The 22,642-nt window shown below is 41.4% G+C and overlaps 1 protein-coding gene across 5 annotated transcripts in view; it reads left to right on the forward strand.

Moving 5' to 3' along the window:
- The window catches only part of LOC109880233 (C-1-tetrahydrofolate synthase, cytoplasmic), a 73,322-nt gene that overhangs the window by 46,855 nt on the left and 3,825 nt on the right, over positions 1-22,642 (forward strand). For 3 of the 5 annotated variants that reach the window (XM_031800341.1, XM_031800342.1, XM_020472460.2), the window contains exons 16-26: positions 1,171-1,245; positions 1,606-1,692; positions 4,454-4,588; positions 4,878-4,946; positions 7,343-7,454; positions 8,414-8,553; positions 10,402-10,443; positions 10,818-10,918; positions 11,374-11,551; positions 15,676-15,783; positions 18,726-18,878. In XM_031800341.1, the coding sequence (XP_031656201.1) occupies positions 1,171-1,245; positions 1,606-1,692; positions 4,454-4,588; positions 4,878-4,946; positions 7,343-7,454; positions 8,414-8,553; positions 10,402-10,443; positions 10,818-10,918; positions 11,374-11,551; positions 15,676-15,783; positions 18,726-18,878 (1,200 nt within the window). The remainder of the gene's footprint in view (positions 1-1,170; positions 1,246-1,605; positions 1,693-4,453; positions 4,589-4,877; positions 4,947-7,342; positions 7,455-8,413; positions 8,554-10,401; positions 10,444-10,817; positions 10,919-11,373; positions 11,552-15,675; positions 15,784-18,725; positions 18,879-22,642) is intronic. The other 2 variants (XM_031800343.1, XM_031800344.1) reach the window with 1 other exon arrangement.

A 22,642-nucleotide genomic window follows, 5' to 3' on the forward strand; every position in this document is an offset into this window, starting at 1 on the left:
TAAATGCCTTCTCTTCAACCAATTGCTGCCTGCCCGACTAGCATCACTACTCTGGACGGTTCTGACTTAGAATATGTGGACAACTACCAATACCTAGGCACAGCAGCGCCTCTTCGACCTCAGGAGGCTGAAGAAATTTGTCTTGTCACCAAAAACACACAAACCTTTACAGACGCACAATCGAGAGCATCCTGTCGGGCTGTATCACCGCCTGGTATGGCAAATGCTCCGCCCATAACCGTAAGGCTCTCCAGAGGGTAGTGAAGTCTGCACAACGCATCACCGGGGGCAAATTACCTGCCCTCCAGGACACCTACACCACCGATGTCACAGGAAGGCCAAAAAGGAAGGTCATCAAGGACAACAACCACCGGAGCCACTGCCTGTTCACCCCGCTATCATCCAGAAGGCGAGGTCAGTACAGGTGCATCAAAGCTGGGACCAAGAGGCTGAAAAACAGCTTCTATCTCAAGGCCATCAGACTGTTAAACAGCCATCACTAACATTGAGTGGCTGCTGCCAACATATTGACTCAAATCTCTAGCCACTTTAATAATTAAAAATTGGATGTAGTAAATGTATCCCTAGCCACTTTAAACAATGCCACTTTATATAATGTTTACATACCCTACATTACTCATCTTATGTATATACTGTACTCTATACCATCTACTGCATCCTGCTTACGCCGTTCAGCCATCGCTCATCCTTATATTTTTATGTACATATTCTTATTCATTCCTTCACACTTCTGTGTGAAAGGTAGTTGTTGTGAAATTGTTAGGTAAGATTACTTGTTAGATATTACTGCATGGTCGGAACTAGAAGCACAAACATTTCGCTACACTCACATTAACATCTGCTAACCAATTTTATTTTATTTGTCTGGCTAGACTGTAAACTCTCCTTCCAGACTCATATTAATAAGCATCTCCAATCCAAAATTAGATCTAGAATCGGCTTCCTATTTTGCAACAAAGCCTCCTTCACTCACGCTGCCAAACAAATTGTAGAAAAAGTCATGGGGTGTGAATACTTACTGAAGGCACTGTAGATTCGAGATGCGTAGCAGATTTGTAAAACCAAAATATATTGGAGGAGGAATGGCTGTTAATCAAGTTGTGTGTAATTCATGACAGGGTGCAATTTAATTTTACCATGCCCGCACAGGCTCTCTTTGATTGGCTGGTGCCACTGAGGGACGGTCACAGGAAGTTCTCCCTGTCCCAACTCAATAGGTTGAAGGCAAGTGGAATATCTTCCTCTCTTTATTGATGTGGTTATTACAAAGTATTGTTTTAAAGCAGACATCTCAAAGCAAATTTGTGTAAGGGGCCATTTGTGTAAAGAAAAATACTTCCAGAAAAAGTCATGGGTGTAGACCATTGTCGAAAAAACAACGAAGGAATAGTGAATGTAGAAATTAATGTAAAGAGTTTAAATCAAATGTAGGGTTTAATGTAGGGTTTAATGTAGGGTTTAAAACGAATAGCAGCCGACAAATGGGCCGTGGGGGGACATGTTTAAAGGGCTCATTCTTTTTGTTGGGGGGGGGGGGTCTTGTCATTCTTGCAGATGATTGTTTGCCTTGTGATGTGTTTGTAGAGACTGGGTATAGAGAAACCAGAAACCCTGAAACCAGAGGAGATATACCGATTCATCCGTTTGGACATTGATCCAGAGACCAAGACGGTATGTCACTTATCATGAGGTGGAGCCTGGTCTCAGATCTGTTTATATTGTCTTGACAACTCCTATTGTTTGAGAATTTGCGTGACAATGATGATAGGAGTTGACAAGAACACAGAAACAGATCTGGGACCAGGCTACATGAGGAGTACAAATAAACATAAACATCCATTCACAAGTATTCTTCCTTCAGCGACTGTATACCGTGACATTTTGAATGTAACACATAGAGATGTTACAACTGTGAATAAGCATGCTTGACTAAAGATCAATGGATTTGGAGATAAGCTAGAAAAAAATGTGTTTAACCAGATACAATGCTATTTCACAGTAAACAAATTGACAGACTTTCAGCACGCATACAGGGAAGGACACTCAACAAGCACGGCACTCAACAAGCACGGCACACAAATGACTGACGATTGGCTGAGAGAAATTGATGATTCAATTATTGTGGAGGCTGTTGTTAGGCTTCATTGCAGCTTTTTACATTATCAAGCATAGTCTGCTGCAGAAAAACATATGTGTAATGGCTTTACACCCCCTGCTATAATGTGGATAAAGAGTACCTTGTCTAACAGAACACAGAGTGTGTACTTTAATGGAAGCCTCTCAAACATAATCCAGATAGAATCAGGAATTCCCCAGGGTAACTGTTTAGGCCCTTTGCTTTTTTCAATCTTTACTAACGACATGCCACTGGCTTGGAGTAAGGCCAGAGTGTCTATGTATGTGGATGACTCAACACTTTACACATCAGCTAATGCAGCGACTGAAATGACTGCAAAACTTAACAAAGAGCTGCAGTTCGTTTTGGAATGGTTAGCAAGCAATAAGTTAGTCCTTAGTATTTCTAAAACTAAAAGCAATGTATTTGGGACAAATCATTCACTAAATCCTAAACCTCAACTACATCTCATAATGATTGTGGAAATTGAGCAATATGAGGTGACTGTCATGGTCAAAACATATTGATACAACAGTAGCTAAGATGGGGAGAAGTCTGTCCATAGTAAAGCGCTGCTCTGCCTTCTTAACAACACTATCAACAAGGCAGGTCCTACAGGCCCTGGATTTGTCGCACCTAGACTACTGTTCAGTAGTGTGGTCAGATGGAAAGTGGAAGAGAGATTGACTTCCTCATTACTTGTTTTTTGTAAGAGGTGTTGACAAGCTGAAGGTACCAAGCTTTCTGTTTAAAATACTAGCACACAGCTCGGAGACCCATTCATACCCCACAAGAAATGCAACCGGAGGTCTCTTCACAGTCCCCAAGTTCAGATCAGACTATGGGAGGAGCACAGTACTACATAGAGCCATGACAACATGGAACTCTTCCACATCAGGTAACTGATGCAAGCAGTAGAATCAGAATTAAATAGCAGATAAAAATGCACTATATGGAACAGTGGGGACTGTGAAGAAACACAAACATTGGCACAGACACATGATAACATATGCATGATAACATACTCACTATACACATACATAATAACATGCTCACTATACACACACGTACACATGGATTTTGTGTTATAGATCTGTGGTAGTGGACTATGGGCCTGAAGGCACTTAGTGTGAATTCTGTAATGAATGTATTGTTTTTAGAATTGTATATATTCCTTCATTTGGCTGGACCCCGGGAAGAGTAGCTACTGCCTTGGCAGGTAATGGGGATCCATAATAAATACAAATACCGTACCTCTCTGCAGGTAGTAGGCCAATAGGTATATTTGTATATATTCCTTCATTTGGCTGGACCCCGGGAAGAGTAGCTACTGCCTTGGCAGGTAATGGGGATCCATAATAAATACAAATACCGTACCTCTCTGCAGGTAGTAGGCCAATAGGTATATTTGTATATATTCCTTCATTTGGCTGGACCCCGGGAAGAGTAGCTACTGCCTTGGCAGGTAATGGGGATCCATAATAAATACAAATACCGTACCTCTCTGCAGGTAGTAGGCCAATAGGTAGAATTGTATATATTCCTTCATTTGGCTGGACCCCGGGAAGAGTAGCTACTGCCTTGGCAGGTAATGGGGATCCATAATAAATACAAATACCGTACCTCTCTGCAGGTAGTAGGCCAATAGGTATATTTGTATATATTCCTTCATTTGGCTGGACCCCGGGAAGAGTAGCTACTGCCTTGGCAGGTAATGGGGATCCATAATAAATACAAATACCGTACCTCTCTGCAGGTAGTAGGCCAATAGGTAGAATTGTATATATTCCTTCATTTGGCTGGACCCCGGGAAGAGTAGCTACTGCCTTGGCAGGTAATGGGGATCCATAATAAATACAAATACCGTACCTCTCTGCAGGTAGTAGGCCAATAGGTATATTTGTATATATTCCTTCATTTGGCTGGACCCCGGGAAGAGTAGCTACTGCCTTGGCAGGTAATGGGGATCCATAATAAATACAAATACCGTACCTCTCTGCAGGTAGTAGGCCAATAGGTAGAATTGTATATATTCCTTCATTTGGCTGGACCCCGGGAAGAGTAGCTACTGCCTTGGCAGGTAATGGGGATCCATAATAAATACAAATACCGTACCTCTCTGCAGGTAGTAGGCCAATAGGTATATTTGTATATATTCCTTCATTTGGCTGGACCCCGGGAAGAGTAGCTACTGCCTTGGCAGGTAATGGGGATCCATAATAAATACAAATACCGTACCTCTCTGCAGGTAGTAGGCCAATAGGTATATTTGCAAGGTTCTATCTAATAAACTCGTTCCAAACTCCTTCCAAACAGCTGAGTGGATATGTGGCCAGTGAGATGATGGCGGTGTTGGCCCTCAGTACCAGTCTGGGAGACATGACGCGCCGCTTGGCCAGGGTGGTGGTGGCCTACAGCCGCAAGGGGAAGCCTGTCACAACAGAGGACCTGGTCAGAGTGTGTGTGTGTGTGTGTGTGTGTGTGTGTGTGTGTGTGTGTGTGTGTGTGTGTGTGTGTGTGTGTGTGTGTGTGTGTGTGTGTGTATTTGAAAAGAAGAGAAAGAGTTTACGGTATGCGTTAGCAAGTGTGCAAATATTGATTTGCGGACGAACGTGTGTCCACTTATGGCGCTTGTTCTATATCATTTCCAATCATGGTGTGCAACAGGAGCGAGTGCTATTCTTATTGTTTCTGAGTGAATAACATGTTATTAGAGTCTCTTGCTGTGTTCATCCAACAGGGTATTAGTGGAGTGCTGGCCACATTGATGAGAGATGCTGTGAAGCCCAGTCTAATGCAGACCATGGAGGTAAGAGACCCAGAGACCCAGACCGATCTATGAGATTAATATTTCGTATTAGACCCTTAAGCCTTTTGTTTGTGTGTGTGTGTGTGTGTGTGTGTGTGTGTGTGTGTGTGTGTGTGCACCCCAATGGTGGAACAAGCTTTCCCTTAATGTCAGGACAGTGGAGTCCCTCTGAAAACATCTGAATCCCTACCTCTTTAAAGAGTATCGTAGTACAGTACTTTACACTCGTACCCATATACAGGTTCAAAATGACAGATTTGGGCAATGATAAATGGCTAAATTGGAATGCAGTGGCTAAACAGTAACATGCTATAGATGACGTCAGTGATGACCGAAGTGAAGCTTCGGCTTCACTTTGGGCCCCCCTACTTGGGCTCCCGAGTGGCGCAGAGGTCTAAGGCACTGTATCTCAGTGCTAGAGGAGTCACTAGAGACACCCTGGTTTGAATCCAGGCTCTATCACAACCAGCCGTGATTGGGAGTCCCATAGGGCGGTGCACAATTGGACCAGCACCATCCGGGTTTGGATGGTGTAGGACATCATTGTAAATAAGAATTTGTTCTTAACTGCCTGGTTAAATAAAGGTAAAACATTTAATAAAATACTAATTCCAGGGTTTTTCTTTATTTGGATTATCTTCTACATTGTACAATAATAGTGAAGACATCTAAACTATGAAATAGTGTTAAACAAATCAAAATATATTTTATATATGAGATTATTTAAGGTAGCCACCCTTTGCCTTGATTACAGCTTTGCACACTCCTGGCATTCTCTCAACCTGCTTCATAGTCACCTGGAATGCATTTCAATGAACAGGTGTGCCTTTTTAAAAGTCTTTCCTTCTTAATGCATTTGAGCCAATCAGCTGTGTTGTGGCACGGTAGGGGTGATATATAGAAGATGACCCTATTTGGTAAAAGACCACGTCCATATTATGGCAAGAACAGCTCAAATAAGCAAAGAGAAACAACAGTCCATCATTACTTTAAGACATGAAGGTCAGTCAATGCGGAAAATGTCAAGAACTTTGAAAGTTTTTTCAAGTGCAGTTGCAAAAAGCATCAAGCTCTATGATGAAACTAGCTCTCATGAAGACCGCCACAGGAAAGGAAGACCCAGAGTTACCTCTGCTGCAGAGGATGAGTTCATTAGAGTTACCGGCCTCAGAAATTGCAGCCCAAATAAATGCTTCACAGAGTAAGTAACAGGCACATCTCAACATCAGCTGTTCAGAGGAGACTGCGTGAATCAGGCCTTCTCATGGTTGAATTACTGCAAAGAAACCACTACTAAAGAACACCAATAAGAAGAGACTTGCTTGGGCCAAGAAACTTGAACAATGTACATTAGATCGGTGTAAATCTGTCCTTTGGTCTGATGAGTCCAAATATGAGATTTTTGGTTTCAACCGCCGTGTCTTTGTGAGACGCAGAGTAGGTGAATGGATGATCTCCGCATGTATATTTCCCACTGTGAAGCATGGAGGATGAGGTGTGATGGTGTGGGGCTGCTGGTGACACTGTCAGTGATTTGATTTAGAATTCAAGGCACACTTAACCAGCATGGTTACCACAGCATTCTACAGCAATACGCCATCCCATCTGGTTTGGGCTTAGTGGGACTATCATTTTTTTTCAACAAGACAATGACTCAACATACCTCCAGGCTGTGTAAGGGCTATTTGACCAAGAAGGAGAGTGATGGAGCGTTGCATTAGATGACCTGGCCTACACAATACCACAATACCCAACCTCAAATCAATTGAGATGGTTTGGGATGAGTTGGATGAGTTGGACTGCAGAGTGAAGGAAAAGCAGCCAACAAGTGCTCAGCATATGTGGGAACTCCTTCAAGATTGTTGGAAAAGCATGCCAGGTGAAGCTGGTTGAGAGAATGCCAAGCGTGTGCAAAGCTGCCCACCAAGGCAAAATGTGTCTACTTTGAAAAATCCCAAATACAAATATATATTGATTTGTTTAACACTTTTTAATTCCATCTGTGTTATTCCACAGTTGTGATGTCTTCACTATTATTCTACAATGTAGAAAATAGTACAAATAAAGAAACCCTTGAATGAGTAGGTGTGTCACAACGTTTGACTGGTACTGTATACATCCACCAGGCAACGGTATGTTTATCTTGACAAGCACGTAGGACACAGACAAAGGAAGGGGGAGGATAGAGGGAGCGACAGAGGAAAGGATAGAGGGAGAGAATACAGCCGTGAGGCCCAGATAACAATTGCTTCCTAAATTCTTAATATTGTTGTTGCTAAATGATTGAGGGTTAGGTTCTGTGTCTTAGGTTTTTTACTATTGACTCTCTTCCCCTTCTCCACCCCCCACCCCCCACCTCTCTCTCTCTCTCTCTCTCTCTATCACTCTCTCTCTAGGGGACACCTGTGTTTGTTCACACCTGTCCATTGTCAGATATTGCCCAGGGCAACTCGTCCATCCTGGCTGACCAGATCGCCTTAAAGCTGGTGGGCCCAGAGGGGTTTGTGGGTAAGTAAAATGCTGTTAAAAGCCTAGTGCAGCCAAAATGATTGTTTTTCCTGTGTTTGTATCATATTGTAAAACAGATGATGAAACCAACACTGTAAAAGTGTAAATAAATGTTTTACTTCCTGGTTGAAAAAAAATTAAAATACTATTTACACAGGACCTTCTAATCAGCAGGTTTTGAATGGGTGGAGTTTTGGCTTGCTAGGTGACATCAAAAGTTCCAAGCCTCTCTTCCAATAACAGCTAGTTTCAGCATACATATCCCTCGCATTAGGCCCCTCCAATGAGACCCCTCACTCCCATGAAGTCCTAACAACAATTATTGTTTGAGAATTTTTTGTTGTTGCTATTAAGCTATTTTTGTTTATTTTTGACAGTTTTAATGAATAGCTATTACAGTAAGATACTGTTACCCAGATATGATAGTGTGATAAAAACGTCTGCATTGGGCCTTTAACACATATGACACACTAACTGTATCATGCACTTTAGTATGCACTTTATGTGATTTTCTGTCGAAGGTCAATTGAATGGACAATAAAGCACATTTTATTTCATTCAATGGTGGACATTCAGTGAAATAAGTGACAACAGGAGAAACATTTAACACAATTAATAGCAGAAATCTTTTGAAAAACAACTCGCATGAAATGGGATGACTCATTTACGGGAGGCAGCTCTGCAGAATGGTCACAAGTTGGCATTGACACAAAGTCATACAATCGGATTATAGAGGGAAAGTTTAGAAAAGTCAGTTAGAAAAGTAAAGTGAAATTAGACCAGGGTTTTGTTTCTATTCAATAAAATGATCCATTTTTGTAATGTTACATAAATGGGACATATACCTATGAATATATAATGATTCTGTTGTTGTTTGTGTCTCACCTCTCTTCACCCTTCATCACCAATGTAACATCACACACACACACGCATGCACGCACAAATGAAACCTCCCCCAGTCACCGAGGCAGAAGGAGGTGCTGAATTAGGCATGGAGAAGTTCTTCGACATCAAGTGTCGCTCTTCGGGCCTGCATCCTGACGTGGTGGTGATGGTGGCTTCAGTTCCTGCCCTGAAGATGCATGGGGGTGGACCTGCGGTGAGCTACCACTAGGGGGAGTGCTAGTATGGGAGGAGAGTAGAAAATACCAGTCAGTCAATTGGATAAGTGCTCTCTCAATTGCTTAAAAATCTGTCTTCTTTCACTTCATCTGCATTGATTTGAAAAGACTTGACCGGTGAAAACAAAATGCTAGAAGCTCATCATTAGTCTCACCTACTGTAGCCAGTCCATTTAGATCAGCGCAATGAAGGATAGGAGGCGAGTTGAGGAAATATTTCTTATACAATTAAGAAAGAGCCAGGGTCTGAACGCACTCCATGGACAACATAAAATTAGACTTTATTTTTTAAACACTGGCCCCTCTCATTCACTCCCTTTGAAGATCTAAGAACATCTGGCAAGTGGCTCCTGGATATGGTTGCCTCCAAAATAGCACCCTATTCCCTATGTAGTGCAATACTTCTGACCAGGCCCCATAGGGCTCTGTTAAAAGTAGTAAACTATATAAGAAATAGGGTGCCATTTTAATGTAAAGTTTCTAACCCTGAGGATTCATTAGATATCAATTATTAATTGACTGATCGACCTCATCCATCATCATTTCTCACCGCAAACATACTATAGGATTAGACATAAATTGCCACTATCCACTGATACACGGTTGGATGTTTTCAATCCCTTATGGTTTAGATGAAGATCGGGGAAAAGATAATCGGATCAAAGATCTGTGTTTAAGGGCAACCTACCTCGCACAGATATCGACTGTTGATAAATGCGATGGGTTTGAACTTTCATGACAGTGTGCACTAAACCTGAAGCTGCCATGGCAATTAAAAATAATTGAATTGAATTGAACTGGGAAACTGTCATGAACTTAAAACGGAGTTTGCACTTTGGGAAAAGTAATCTGTACCACACATACACTCTTTATGCTATCTAGAGCCTGAAAGGGTTATTCGGCTGTCCTCATATCATAACCCTTTGAAGAACCCTTTTTGGTTCCAAGTAGAACCATTTTGGTTCTGGGTTTAACCCTTTCCACAGAGGGTTCTACATGGAACCAAAAAAGGTTCAACTACGGGGACAGCTGAAGAGTACGATGTAAACTCCAAGCCCATACAATCTTCATGAAGCCTCTTCTGTCACAGGTCACACATGCCTCCATTTTGGGCAATGACACAGATATGTCTAATTATTTAACGTGCTAATGGGCACCACTGGCTGGCATCGATGTCTCTAGCATCAACACCACACACACACACACACACACACACACACAGTGTAACGTCTCTCGAGATCTCTAACTCTTCAAGGACTGAGCGCTCGTTAATTTAACACCTGGTCACACATTTATTCTTACATGTGATATTTATTCATTGAACAGACGCTCAGAGTCCATTGAGTGCCTACACTGGGGAGGTAAAGCTGTACAGGAGTTGTTGTAGTCAATGTAATTTGACATGCTAATTGTCCAAAACACAGGGGTAGTGCCCTGAATAAATAAAGTCAATGTTTATTCTCATAATCTAAACTGAACAATTAAGAAATTGTTTTATGTTGTGCCTGCTTCTGTGGTGCCTGCTTCTTGAGGGATGTGAGAGAGATTGAAAGAAAAAGAGAGAGAGCGCGAAAGAAAGCGATACAGTGAGAGAGAGAAAATAAACAGTGGACCGTTGATGGCACATCTCTATGGGTGCCAGAATGAAGCAGAAAGAAGGAGAGTGAGAAAGAGAGCGACCGAGACCATTTCCCAACCCTACAACCCAATCCATCAAAGTGAGGAGAAAGGCAAAAAAGAGAGTGGGAGAGACAGACATCTGACAGTGTAGTGGCCGTGCACACTAAATGTGATGTCCCTGTTGGTTTTCCTCTTCTTTTCCACAGGTCACGGCAGGTTCAGCCATGCCGAAGGAGTACTCAGCGGAGGTAATTTCTCCATGGCTTCCCAGCCAGCCACACTCACAAGCTGCTGAAATATGTATCAGGCTCTCAAGATGTGTATGAAGGCGAAGTCAGGTGCAGCAGAGATTAAATAAAGGTCACTTTATTATAGTTCCAAACCAAGAATTGTAGAGGAGAGAGGTTGTTGTGGTCGGATTGGAGATACAGATAGAAATGAGATGTCCAATTACTTTTTGTTGTTATTGCTGTTGACGTTGTTTCCTGTGGTTGAGATGTGCATCAAGCCATCAAGAGGAAAAAGAGTAGTGTACGGTGTCCATATTAGGACAGTCCCACATCAATGGAAGTTGTGTCAGAATCACTTTTAGTTGGTCTGTCTCTCCAATCTTTGTTTGCAGAACCTGACGTTACTGGAAAATGGCTGCAACCACTTGAAGAGGCAGCTGGAGAATGCCCGGGCTTTTGGCTTACCTGTCGTTGTAGCCATCAACACCTTCAGGTAGGCCATTGTCTCCAGTGTTCCTATTCCAGACTGATGTTTGGGTGTCTGTTAGCAGATTTTAAAAACAGCACTGAACACACAGTGTGTCACTGTCTTGAATGGTCTCAGGGTGTTGGTCTGGTGTGGATTTTCAGTCCAATTAAAAAGTTGATTTTACCTTATTCAAGAGCTGGTGTCTCTTTACAGACCTTTTCAATAGAAGTGTATTTCCTCGTCTGATCGAGAAGCCCTGAGGTCATTTCCATTGGGGTCATTTCCAAGATTGGGATTTGATTATTTCCATTTCAATTCAGTCAGTTCAGAGTTCAATGGTCCTCAGCGGAATTGAAATGGAATTTACCACAACTCAAGAGAAGCTGCACACTTTCATTCCTGCTGTCACAGGCGAAACATTTCTTACTGCCCAGCCTTGCATCAGACTCATTGGTGTATTTGTCCTTTGATTACAACAGCACCGACACTGATGCAGAGTTGGGCCTAGTCTGTGAGCAGGCTAAACTGGCGGGGGCCTTGGAGGCGGTGCCATGCTCACACTGGGCTGAAGGGGGTGCCGGAGCGGTGGCGTTGGGTCAGGCGGTACAGAGGGCAGCTGAGACACCACACCAGATGAACTTCCTGTATGACCTGGAGGTAAAAAGCTCCCACTATCAGCTATGGCGTAGGGGTAAGTTGCCCCTAGATGTTGATCTTGGGTCAGTTTTAGCATTTTCCAGTTCCTGCATCTGTACCATTGGGAACATTCACCCTGGAGCTCAAACTATACTCTATCCTCAACTACCCCATTACAGATGTGATGCTGTTGGAAAACTTCAGAAATGCATCAGTCCTTCCTAGAAGTAATGGTGGATCTGAGTTGGTTGGATTGGTGAAAGTAATAAGGTGGTAAGCAGTGGCGGTTGGTGCCAGTTAAGATGAAGGAGGATCAATATTTTTTTATGAGCATTTCTATTACAGCATATTGGATGACTGTCATTCATCTTCTATTCACCCAGCTCAATGTAACATCGATAGGTTTAGGCTGCTTCACATTATACTTGAATATTCCTTATACTGATCATGAGGTTTCTACAACCTAGCCTATGAGGCACACTCTTGCCTGCATCTAGCTGATCTAGGGTGTAATCATTATCCCAACACTTGCGAAAGAGTTTCTATTGGACAAATTCAGCTATGTATATCCCTGTTTAATTCCATTTGCTTCCGTTTAAGAAAATAATCTTCAGACTGAATACACCCCTAATCACACAAAAACACAGTTCACTTTCATAGCAGCCACAAACAAACAGCATGATCACTTTGCTCATACTATTCCTCCTCTCGACTTTGCCCTTCACTTGTGGACTTCAGTGCACAACACATCAGCTGTCTTGTGACCAGATGAATAAACCTTTCCAAGCCAAACTTTCATATCATAACGGCTAATCGCTACACACACAGTCTACATTGTTGTCACCATATTAGCTAACATCCTGGTCAACATAGCAACAAGAACTAACGCAATTGTAAACCCTCTAAAATCATGAAGTACAGTGTACATGACAGTCCAAGTAGTTTAGCAGTTACAGTGGTTACAGGCTCTGGTGGCAATAAATTAATAAAACCATAAGCTTACCTTGACTTGGAAGAGTTCCAGTGCTGGATATCCATAGCCAGCTAGCTAACAGAGCATCCCTCTCTGTTTGAGCTGGGTGTTTGAGTAGGCTAAACTGGCTAGCTGCATTCGCTTGCTAAGTAAGAGAAAGTGAAAGTGAAAATAATACAACGTCAAATATATCTACAGTTGCTCAACTAAAAGTTAGGAGATTATGCTGCGGGACTTGGAGGTCATTTTTGGTTTAGTAAGGTGCATCATTGCTCCAGACCAGCACAACGGGGAGTTACAGTAGAGCACTGATTATGCTTACTGGAAAATATGCTTTCAAAAGTAATGGAAGAGGCAGGTGGAAGGGGGCAAAGACAGCATTCAGAGGTCAAGACAGCGCTGCTTTGAGACAAGCATGGGGACTGGTCTTGATAAATCAATAGGATTTTTATCTCCATTTGGGTATAGGTTAGACTACAATTAGGGTTTGGAAATTTGGGGATTATTTTTTTGAATATTTTTTTATTTTTATTTCACCTTTATTTAACCAGGTAGGCTAGTTGAGAACAAGTTCTCATTTGCAACTGCGACCTGGCCAAGATAAAGCATAGCAGTGTGAGCATACAACAAAGAGTTACACATGGAGTAAACAATTAACAAGTCAATAACACAGTAGAAAACAAAGGGGCTCTTACTGTAGCCTACTTGCGACCGGTCACGTTGTACAGCGACATTATGGGCTGTTAACAGGACAATAGATACTTTGTGCAATTGATCAGCATTAAAAACTTTGTGGCTGGGGCCTCCCGAGTGGCATTGCTACAGATCACGGTTCAATACCCGTGCCGACCGGGAGACCCATGAGGCGACGGTGGGTTTTTGGTTTCTCTCCCTCTAAAAACAGAAATAAATAATTCTAAATAACAAACTGACTTTATTTACAAATTAGTAAAAATGTCTCACCCCATGTTCAAGAATGGACTTTTTCTCGCTCACTTTCGGTTATTTGAAAATGAAATAATCTCCAAAATACTGTTATTTTTAAACAAGCCATAGAAAGTTGGTTGCAATTTCAGTTTAAACCACCAGACAAGACAGTACAAATAATACAACAAATATTGTGGTTAAACTCAAATATACTAATTGATCCAAAAAACGTTATAAATTGTTGTTAGTCAAGACGTTCATGTTTTTAATGGAAAATGTTTTTATTGTACTGTATGTGTGTTTATAGTTGTGTTTAATGTTGTATTAGTGTATATAAGTTGTTTTGTCTGAAACGTTGTTCCCTCTGCTGCTATTGGACCAGGTCTCTCTTGGAAAAGAGATGTTAACTCAATGAGGAAAACCCTGTATAAATAAAGGTAAAATAAAACGAATTTTAAAAAATAAATAAGAGGGGGAATAAGCATTATTATTAATAACCCTGTTTTTCACAAGCTTAACAGGTTGTGAATTCTGCAAACAATGTTTCTAGGATGGGCTATTAGCAGGACAATATATATTGGTCATATTGGTTGTGGCTCCTGAGTGGCACAGTGGTCTAAGGCACTATGGGACTCCCAATCATGGTCAGAATTGATACAGCCTGGATCTGAACCAGGGACTGTAGTGATGCCTCTTGCACTGAGCTGCAGTGCCTTAGACCACTGCGCCACTCAGGAGCTAGTCTCCCGACTGTCACGTTGCACAGTGCCATATTTTCCTGAGGTTTACATTTTTCGTTTTTCTTGGAATAGAAACACCATAAAATGTATCTAATTTTATTAGGCAAAATTTCTTAAATTCAATCTCATATAACATGTTCTTACAACCCCAAAAGCTATTTGGAGTCAGCTAACCTGGAGTACAATGAATGATTGGAGATGCTGGTTATTTTTTTTGATATATTTCACCTTTATTTAACCGGGTAGGCTAGTTGAGAACAAGTTCTCATTTGCAACTACAACCTGGCCAAGGTAAAGCATAACAATTCGACACATACAACAACACAGTTACACATGGAATAAACAAAACATAGTCAATAATACAGCGGAACAAAAGAAAAGTATATGTATAGTGAGTGCAAATGAGGTAAGATAAGGGAGTTAGAAGGAGTTAGAGCTGCCCTGCCCTATAACAAACACTCACAAAATGTGAGTTTGCTATTCACAAGAAGCATTGCCTGGTGTGAACCATGCCTCAAACAAATGAGATCTCAGAAGACATAAGATAAATAATTGTTGACCTGCATGAAGCTGGAAAGGGTTACAAAAGTATCTCTAAAAGCCTTGATGTTCATCAGTACAGGGTAAGACAAATTGTCTATAAATGGAGAAAGTTCAGCGCTGTTGCTACTCTCCCTAGGAGTGGCCGTCCTGCAAATATGACTGCAAGAGCCCAGTGCAGAATGCTCAATGAGGTTAAGAAGAATCCTAGAGTGTCAGCTAAATACTTACAAAAATATCTGGAACATGCTAATATCTCTGTTGAGTCTACGATAAGTTCACAAAAGGGCACCTGGAGGTTCCACAGCACACCAACATCAAAACCTCATCCCAACTGTAAATACAAGGGTTCGCATTCTTCGATTTTCACCCTGCACTTTGAATGTGTACACGGTGTGTTCAATAAGACATGAAAACATTTGTTTTTCTGTTATTAGTTTAAGCAGATTGTGTTTGTCTATTGTTGTGACTTATAACCTGCCCAGGGACTGCGGTTGAAAATTAGCCGGCTGGCTAAAACCGGCAATTTTACTGAAACGTTGATTAATGTGTACTGTCCCTGTAAAAATAAAATAAACTCAAACTTAGATGAAGATCAGATAACATTTTATGACCAATTTATGTACAAATTCAGGTAATTCCAAAGGGTTCACATACTTTTTCTTGCCATTGTATTCCAACATGTTTTAAAACAGTTTTTGTTGCATGCCCTGATGAACACGATGACCCTGTTGAAAATAACATAGCATTGGCATTAACCACAACTGTCTTTCTGGATAAAAACATATTCGAACTGACTAAATTTAAACTGAAAAATGAATGTGTCACAAGCTTTCTACTTCAGGTGTTAATTGTTCAGTACTGCTGGTTACCCCATTGCAAATAAAGTCAGTGTCTTGTTGGTGTCGTCATGCTACAAGCTATGTGTTGACAACACTCACTGAGAAAATCTGTATATTTTTCAGATGCCCATTGACGACAAAATCAGAGTAATAGCAAAGTCAATGTATGGAGCGGATGATGTGGAGCTCCTTCCTCAGGCCCAAAAGAAGGTGGCGCTGTTCTCAAAACAAGTGAGTCCACACACAATGCAACAGGACAACCTTTATGTTAGACAGCTCAGTTGGAAGAATTTGCCTCTAACCACTGTTCCAGGGTCAGATATTTTAAGGCAAACCCCAATTGGTGAAGGGTCTTGGTCTGAGGAAATCTTATCCTAGATCCATGGAAAGGGGAAACTTCGTCAATATCTTGAACCAGACAAACACTCATTCCAAAAAATCTGAAAATTAAACTCAAAATCCAGAATTCTTTTCACCAACTATTTTCATCATAACCTTTACTTCCATTTGTGCTTTATTCCTTCCTAAAAAATAACAACAGTACCAGTCAAAAGTTTGGACACACCTATTCATTCATGGGTTTTTCTTTATTTTTACTATTTTTTAAATTGTAGAATAATAGTGAAGACATCAAACTATGAAATAACACATGGAATCACGTGGTCATTCATCATTTAGGTACCAAAACAGTGTTAAACAAATCTAAATATATTTTTGATTTTAGATTCCTCAAATAGCCACCCTTTGCCTTGATGGCAGCTTTGCACACTCTTGGCATTCTCTCAACCAGCTTCATGAGGAATGATTTTACAACAGTCATGAAGGAGTTCCCACATATGCTGAGCACTCATTGCCTACTCCCTCTCCTGTCCTACTCATCCCAAACAATCTTAATTGGGTTGAGGTTGGGTGAACATGGAGGCCAGGTCATCTGATGCAGCACCATGACTTTCCTTGTTCAAATGGCCCTTACAAAGCCTGGAGGTGTGTTTTGGGGAATAGCTGCAGAATGCTGTGGTAGCCATGCTGATTAAATGTGCCTTGAATTCTAATTACATCACTGACATTGTCACCAGCAAAGTACCCCCACGCCATCACACCTCCTCCTCCATGCTTCACGGTGGGAACCACACATGCGGAGATCATCCGTTCACTTACTCTGTGTCTCACAAGGACACGGCAGTTGGAACCAAAAATCTCAAATTTGGTCTCAAAGGACAGATTTACACCGGTCTAATGTTGCTAGTGTTTCTTGGCCCAAGCAAGTCTCTTCTTCTTATTGGTGTCCTTTAGTAGTTGTTTCTTTGCGGAAATTCGACCATGGGAAGGCCTGATTCACACAGTCTTCTCTGAACAGTTTATGTTGAGCTGTCTGTTACTTGAACTCTGTGAATAATTTACACTGGGAAGAAGAAGTATGTGAACCCTTTAGACTTACCTGGATTTCTTCATAAATTGGTCATAAAATTTGATCTGATCTTCATTTAAGTCAAAATAATAGACGCACACAGTCTGCTTGAACTAATAACAAACAACAATTATAATTGTTCATGTCTTTATTGAACACACCGTGTAAACATTCACAGTGCAGGTTGGAAAAAGTATGTGAACCCTTGGATTTAATAATAGGTTGACCCTTCGTTGGCAACAATAACCTCAACCAAACGTTTTCTGTAGTTGCGGATCAGACCTGCACCACAGTCAGGAGGAATTTTGGGTCATTCCTCTTTACAAAACTGTTTCAGTTCAGCAATATTCTTGGGATGTCTGGTGTGAACCGCTCTCTTGAGGTCATGCCACAGCATCTCAATCTGGTTGAGGTCAAGACTGACTGGGCCACTCCAGAAGGCCTATTTTCTTCTGTTGAAGCTATTTTGTTGTTGATTTACTTCTGTGTTTTGGGTCATTGTCCTATTGCATCACCCAACTTCTGTTAAGCTTCAATTGGCGGACAGATAGCCTGACATTCTCCTGAAAAATGTCTTGATAAACTTGGGAATACATTTTTCCATTGATAGCAAGCTGTCCCGGCCCCGAGGAAGCAAAGCAGCCCCAAACCATGATGCTCCCTCCAACATACTTTAAATTGTGATGAGGTTTTGATGTTGGTGTGCTGTGCCTTTTTCTCTCCACACATAGTGCTGTGTGTTCCTTGAAACAACTCAACTTTAGCTTAATCTATCCACAGAATATTTTGGCAGAAGCGCTGTGGAACATCCAGGCGCTCTTTTGCGAACTTCAGACGAGCAGCAATGTTTTTTTGGACAGCAGTGGCTTCTTTCGTGGTGTGCACCCATGAACACCATTCTTGTTTAGTGTTTTATGTATTGTAGACTTGTCAACAGAGATGCTGTCTTACCGCGGACTTTCTTTTAGAGATACTTTTGTAGCCCTTTCCAGCTTTATGCAAGGCAACAATTCTTAATCTTAGGTCTTCTGAGATCTCTTTTTGTTCGAGGCATGGTTCACATCAGGTAATGCTTCTTGTGAATAGCAAGCTCAAATTTTGTGTTTTTTGGGGGGCAGGGCAGCTCTAACCACTATCTCCAATCTCGTCTCACTGATTGGACTCCAGGTTAGTTGACTCCTGACTCCAATTAGCTTTTGGAGAAGTCATTAGCCTAGGGGTGCACATGCTTTTTCCAACCTACAGTGTGAATGTTTAAATTATGTGTTCAATATAGACAGGAAAAATACAATCAATTGTGTTTTATTTTTAAGCACACTGAATTTGTCTATTGTTGTGATTTAGAAATCCAGGTGATTCCAAAGGGTTTACATACTTTTTCTTGCCACTGTATTTGGGCTGCATTCTGAGGTGTAGTTAACTCTAATGAACTTATGCTCTGCAGCAGAGGTAACTCTGTTTACTACATGATTCCATATGTGCTATTTCGAAGTTTTGATGTCTTCACTACTATTCTACAATAAAGAAAAATGTGTTGGTGTGTCCAAACTTTTGACTGGTACTGTAAAATAAACCAAAAATATACTGCCCTACAAAAAAGGCTGTGATTCTGTATGAATGCCATCTACAACAAATGGTGAATTCCTAGCTAACACTTCACTGGACTGGCCATTGTACGCCAATGAAAGCTTCTCAATGTGATGCATATAAACTCATACCAGGGTGAATGAAACTGAACCACATCGTCTCTCCATCTCTCCCCCAGGGCTTGGGCAACCTGCCCATATGCATGGCAAAGACCCACCTGTCACTGTCCCACGACCCAGAGAGGAAAGGGGTGCCCACCGGCTTTACCTTGCCCATCAGGGACATCCATGCCAATTTGGGTGCTGGTTTTCTCTACCCCTTGGTTGGCACGGTGAGTACTGGGGCTGTCACTCATTCATATGAGTTACTCAGTGTTACTCATATGAATGCGGAACTGGAACATGACATGGAATACATGGGCATGTGACACATGGGTATAGTGAGGAAGGCCAGTTAGCTGAAATGCTGAAACGAGTGACGACTTGAGCTTTTTAGAATCATTGCAAGAGAGATTCAGACACTGCAGACACTTTTGAAACTCCCCTGTAATATCGACGAGCATTCAGCTAAAATAAGATTCACACAGAGATTTTCACTAAGGCCACACACGTCTCTCATATTCCATCTCTGACTAACAGATAGATGACACCTGCCACATAACATATCTCTTATTTTGACCAAAAGCCAACTGCTGATCAGTTGCATGCTCAGGCGATTGTTTTGAGGATTATTTTGTCTCCTCTTCACAAAATGTGCACATTTTGCTATAAGCACAGTTTGAAAGGCAAGAAAGAATCTAATAACATTTTCACACTACCATGCTGACATTGTGCTTTTTTAGCAACTATGTTGGATGCGTAACCAGGCCAGCTCAGTAATGCATGGTTTGGCTCGCCTTGGTTTAGTGCAAAAAACCCAACAAAACAGAAACCCAATGAAGCACAGGTCACTAGACAGTCACTTTTCTTTGGATGAAGTCACATGTCAATAAAATCAGAAGACATTTCACAAGGACTCAGAAAACCCCTCCAACATAATCGCACACAGTTGAAGTCGGAAGTTTACAAACCCCTTAGTCAAATACATTTAAACTCAGTTTTTCGCAAGTCCTGGAATTTTTATTTTAAAAAATCGTGTAAAAATTCTGTCTTTGGTCAGTTAGGATTACCACTTTATTTTAAGAATGTGGAATGTCAGAATAATAGTAGAGAGAATTATTTCAGCTTTTATTTCTTCCATCGCATTCCCAGTGGGTCAGAAGATTATATACACTCAATTCGTATTTGGTAGCATTTCCTTTAAAATTATTTAACTAGGGTCAAACGTTTCGTCTAGCCTTCCACAAGCTCTCCACAATAAGTTGGGTGAATTTTGGTCCATTCCTCCTGACAGAGCTGGGGTAACTGAGTCAGGTTTATAGGCCTCCTTGCTCACACACGCTTTTTCAGTTCTGCCCACAAATCTTCTATAGGATTGAGGTCAGGGCTTTGTGATGGCCACTCCAATACCTTGACTTTGTTGTCTTTATGCCGTTTTGCCACAACTTTGGAAGTCTGCTTGAGGTCATTGTTCATTTGCAATACCCATTTGAGACTTCCTGACTGATGTCTTGAGATGTTGCTTCAATATATCCACATAATTTCCTCCCTCATGATGCCATCTATTTTGGGAAGTGCACCAGTCCCTCTGCAGCAAAGCACCCCCACAACATGATGCTGCCACCCCCGTGCTTCACGGTTGGGATGGTGTTCTTCGGCTTGCAATCCTCCCCCTTTTTCCTCCAAACATAATGATGGTCATTATGGACAAACAGTTATATTTTTGTTTGATCAGACCAGAGGATATTTCTCCAAAAAGTATGATCTTTGTCACCATGTGCAGTTGCAAACCGTAGTCTGGCTGTTTTATGGTGGTTTTGGAGCAGTGGCTTCTTCCTTGCAGATCGGCCTTTCAGGTTATGTCGATATAGGACTCGTTTTACTGTGGATATTAGGTACTTTTGTACCTATTTCCTCCAGACTTTTCACAAGGTTCTTTGCTGTTGTTCTGGGATTGATTTGCACTTTTCGCACCACAGTACGTTCATCTCTAGGAGACAGAACGCGTCTCCTTCCTAAGCGGTCTGTTGGCTGTGTGGTCCCATAGTGTTTATACTTGAGTACTATTGTTTGTACAGATGAACATGGTACCTTCAGTGAATTCTAAGTGAAATTGTAAACAATTGTTGGAAAAATTACTTTTGTCATTCAGGAAGTAGATCTCCTAACCGACTTGCCAAAACTATAGTTTGTTAACAAGAAATTTGTGGAGTGGTTGAAAAACAAGTTTTAATGACTCCAACCTAAGTGTATGTAAACTTCCGACTTCAACTGTACATGCGCACGCATGCACGCACGCACACACACGCACACACACACACGCACACACACACACACACACACACAATTCAACTGAGGAGACAAATGAATTGAGATTGAGTTTCATCTATGTGGGTGAGCTGTCTGAACAGCGTTGTGGTGCTGACGAAGCCAAGACACTGTTGCCCAAAATTACTCAGAGGATATTTTTAACGATATTTGCTAGGTTGCACCGGGGTTCTGAATGTGGACGTGTACGGAAGGAAACTGCTGTCACTTGTCTATCCCAAGGAGTGCCACCAAATCCAAGCAGACTTGTCAGTCTACTCTAGCCTACTTGGAGTACACAGTGAAACTGTGCGTAATTTATATTGGCAAGAATACCAAGGCGAATGGATGCACATGCTGCATTAGCATTGATACAAAATTGAACGAAAACAACTCAGACATCTCTGATTGTTCTTCTGATTCTGAGCCTCAGCCTGCAGATACATCTCTGAGGCCTAATAGCAAAAAAGCCAGGATGGTGCGCACTAAACAGGTGCTGTCACGTATACGCCGGGATTCAGGAAGCAAGTACAGAAGGTGAGTTTTATAATGATAAATGCAGATGAACAAAACATGAGACCGTGAATCAAAACAAACCAATACTACCTGATGACTGAGGCTACTGAGGGCTAAAAAAGGGGAAGGTAATCAAGGTGATGATGAAGTCTAGGTGTGCGTAATGGTGGAAAGTAGGTGTGCGTAATGATGGGATGCAGGTGTGTGTGGTAATGGTTGCCAGGGCCGGTGGTTAGTAGCCTGACATCTTGCGCTGGAGAGGGGGAGAGGGAGTAAGTGTGACAGGTGTCTACACCACCACCAAATGAAACAGTGAGAGAGGAGAGAGGAAGGGACGGCACTGTTTGAGTAGAACAAGCCGGTGACAATGCTATGGGCCGATTAACTGAGCCAGCAGACCCTACATCTCAAGCAAAAAAAAAACAACCTCAGCAACTCACTCACCATCATTCATTATTTATGTGATATGGACAATCTCCAACTGATGCCACTGCGGGCTGACAATAAACTATATATATTCATTATAATGCCATTATTGCATTTGTGCTGATTTTCACTATTTATCAAGCACAATGATGTTTAGGCTACTGATGTTTTCATCATTTGACACTTATATTTAGGTGATTTTTGTGATTTTGTGTTTTTACATACAGTGGCTTCAGAAAGTATTCATGCCCCTTGACTTTTTCCACATTCTGTTGTTACGGCCTGAATTTAAAATAGAATACAAGTAGAATTGTGTTTTTTTACATTTCTACAAATTAATACACAATGAAAAGCTGAAATGTCTTGAGTCAATAAGTATTCAACCCCTTTGTTATGGCAAGTCTAAATAAGTTCAGGAGTAAAAATGTGCTTAAAAGTGACATAAGTTGCATGGACTCTGTGTGCAATATGACTACCTCATCTATGTAGCCCACATGTACAACGTTTAAAAAATGTACAACGTTTAAAAAATGTAAAACATAATTTTGGGGGGCCCCCCAAAATTATGTTTTACATTTTTAAACGTTGTACATGTGGGCTACATAGATGAGGTACCATGTGAGTACCTAACAGTGTGTGCCATTAGCACATCTGAAGTATCCTATGGGTATAACTGTAGAACCTGCCATTGGTTCTACCTGGAACCAGAGGGTTGTTTTTGATGGTTCTAAATGGAACTCAAAATGGC

Source organism: Oncorhynchus kisutch, linkage group LG21 (genome assembly GCF_002021735.2).
Source record: "Oncorhynchus kisutch isolate 150728-3 linkage group LG21, Okis_V2, whole genome shotgun sequence".
In the NCBI taxonomy this organism is placed as follows: Eukaryota; Metazoa; Chordata; class Actinopteri; order Salmoniformes; family Salmonidae; genus Oncorhynchus; species Oncorhynchus kisutch.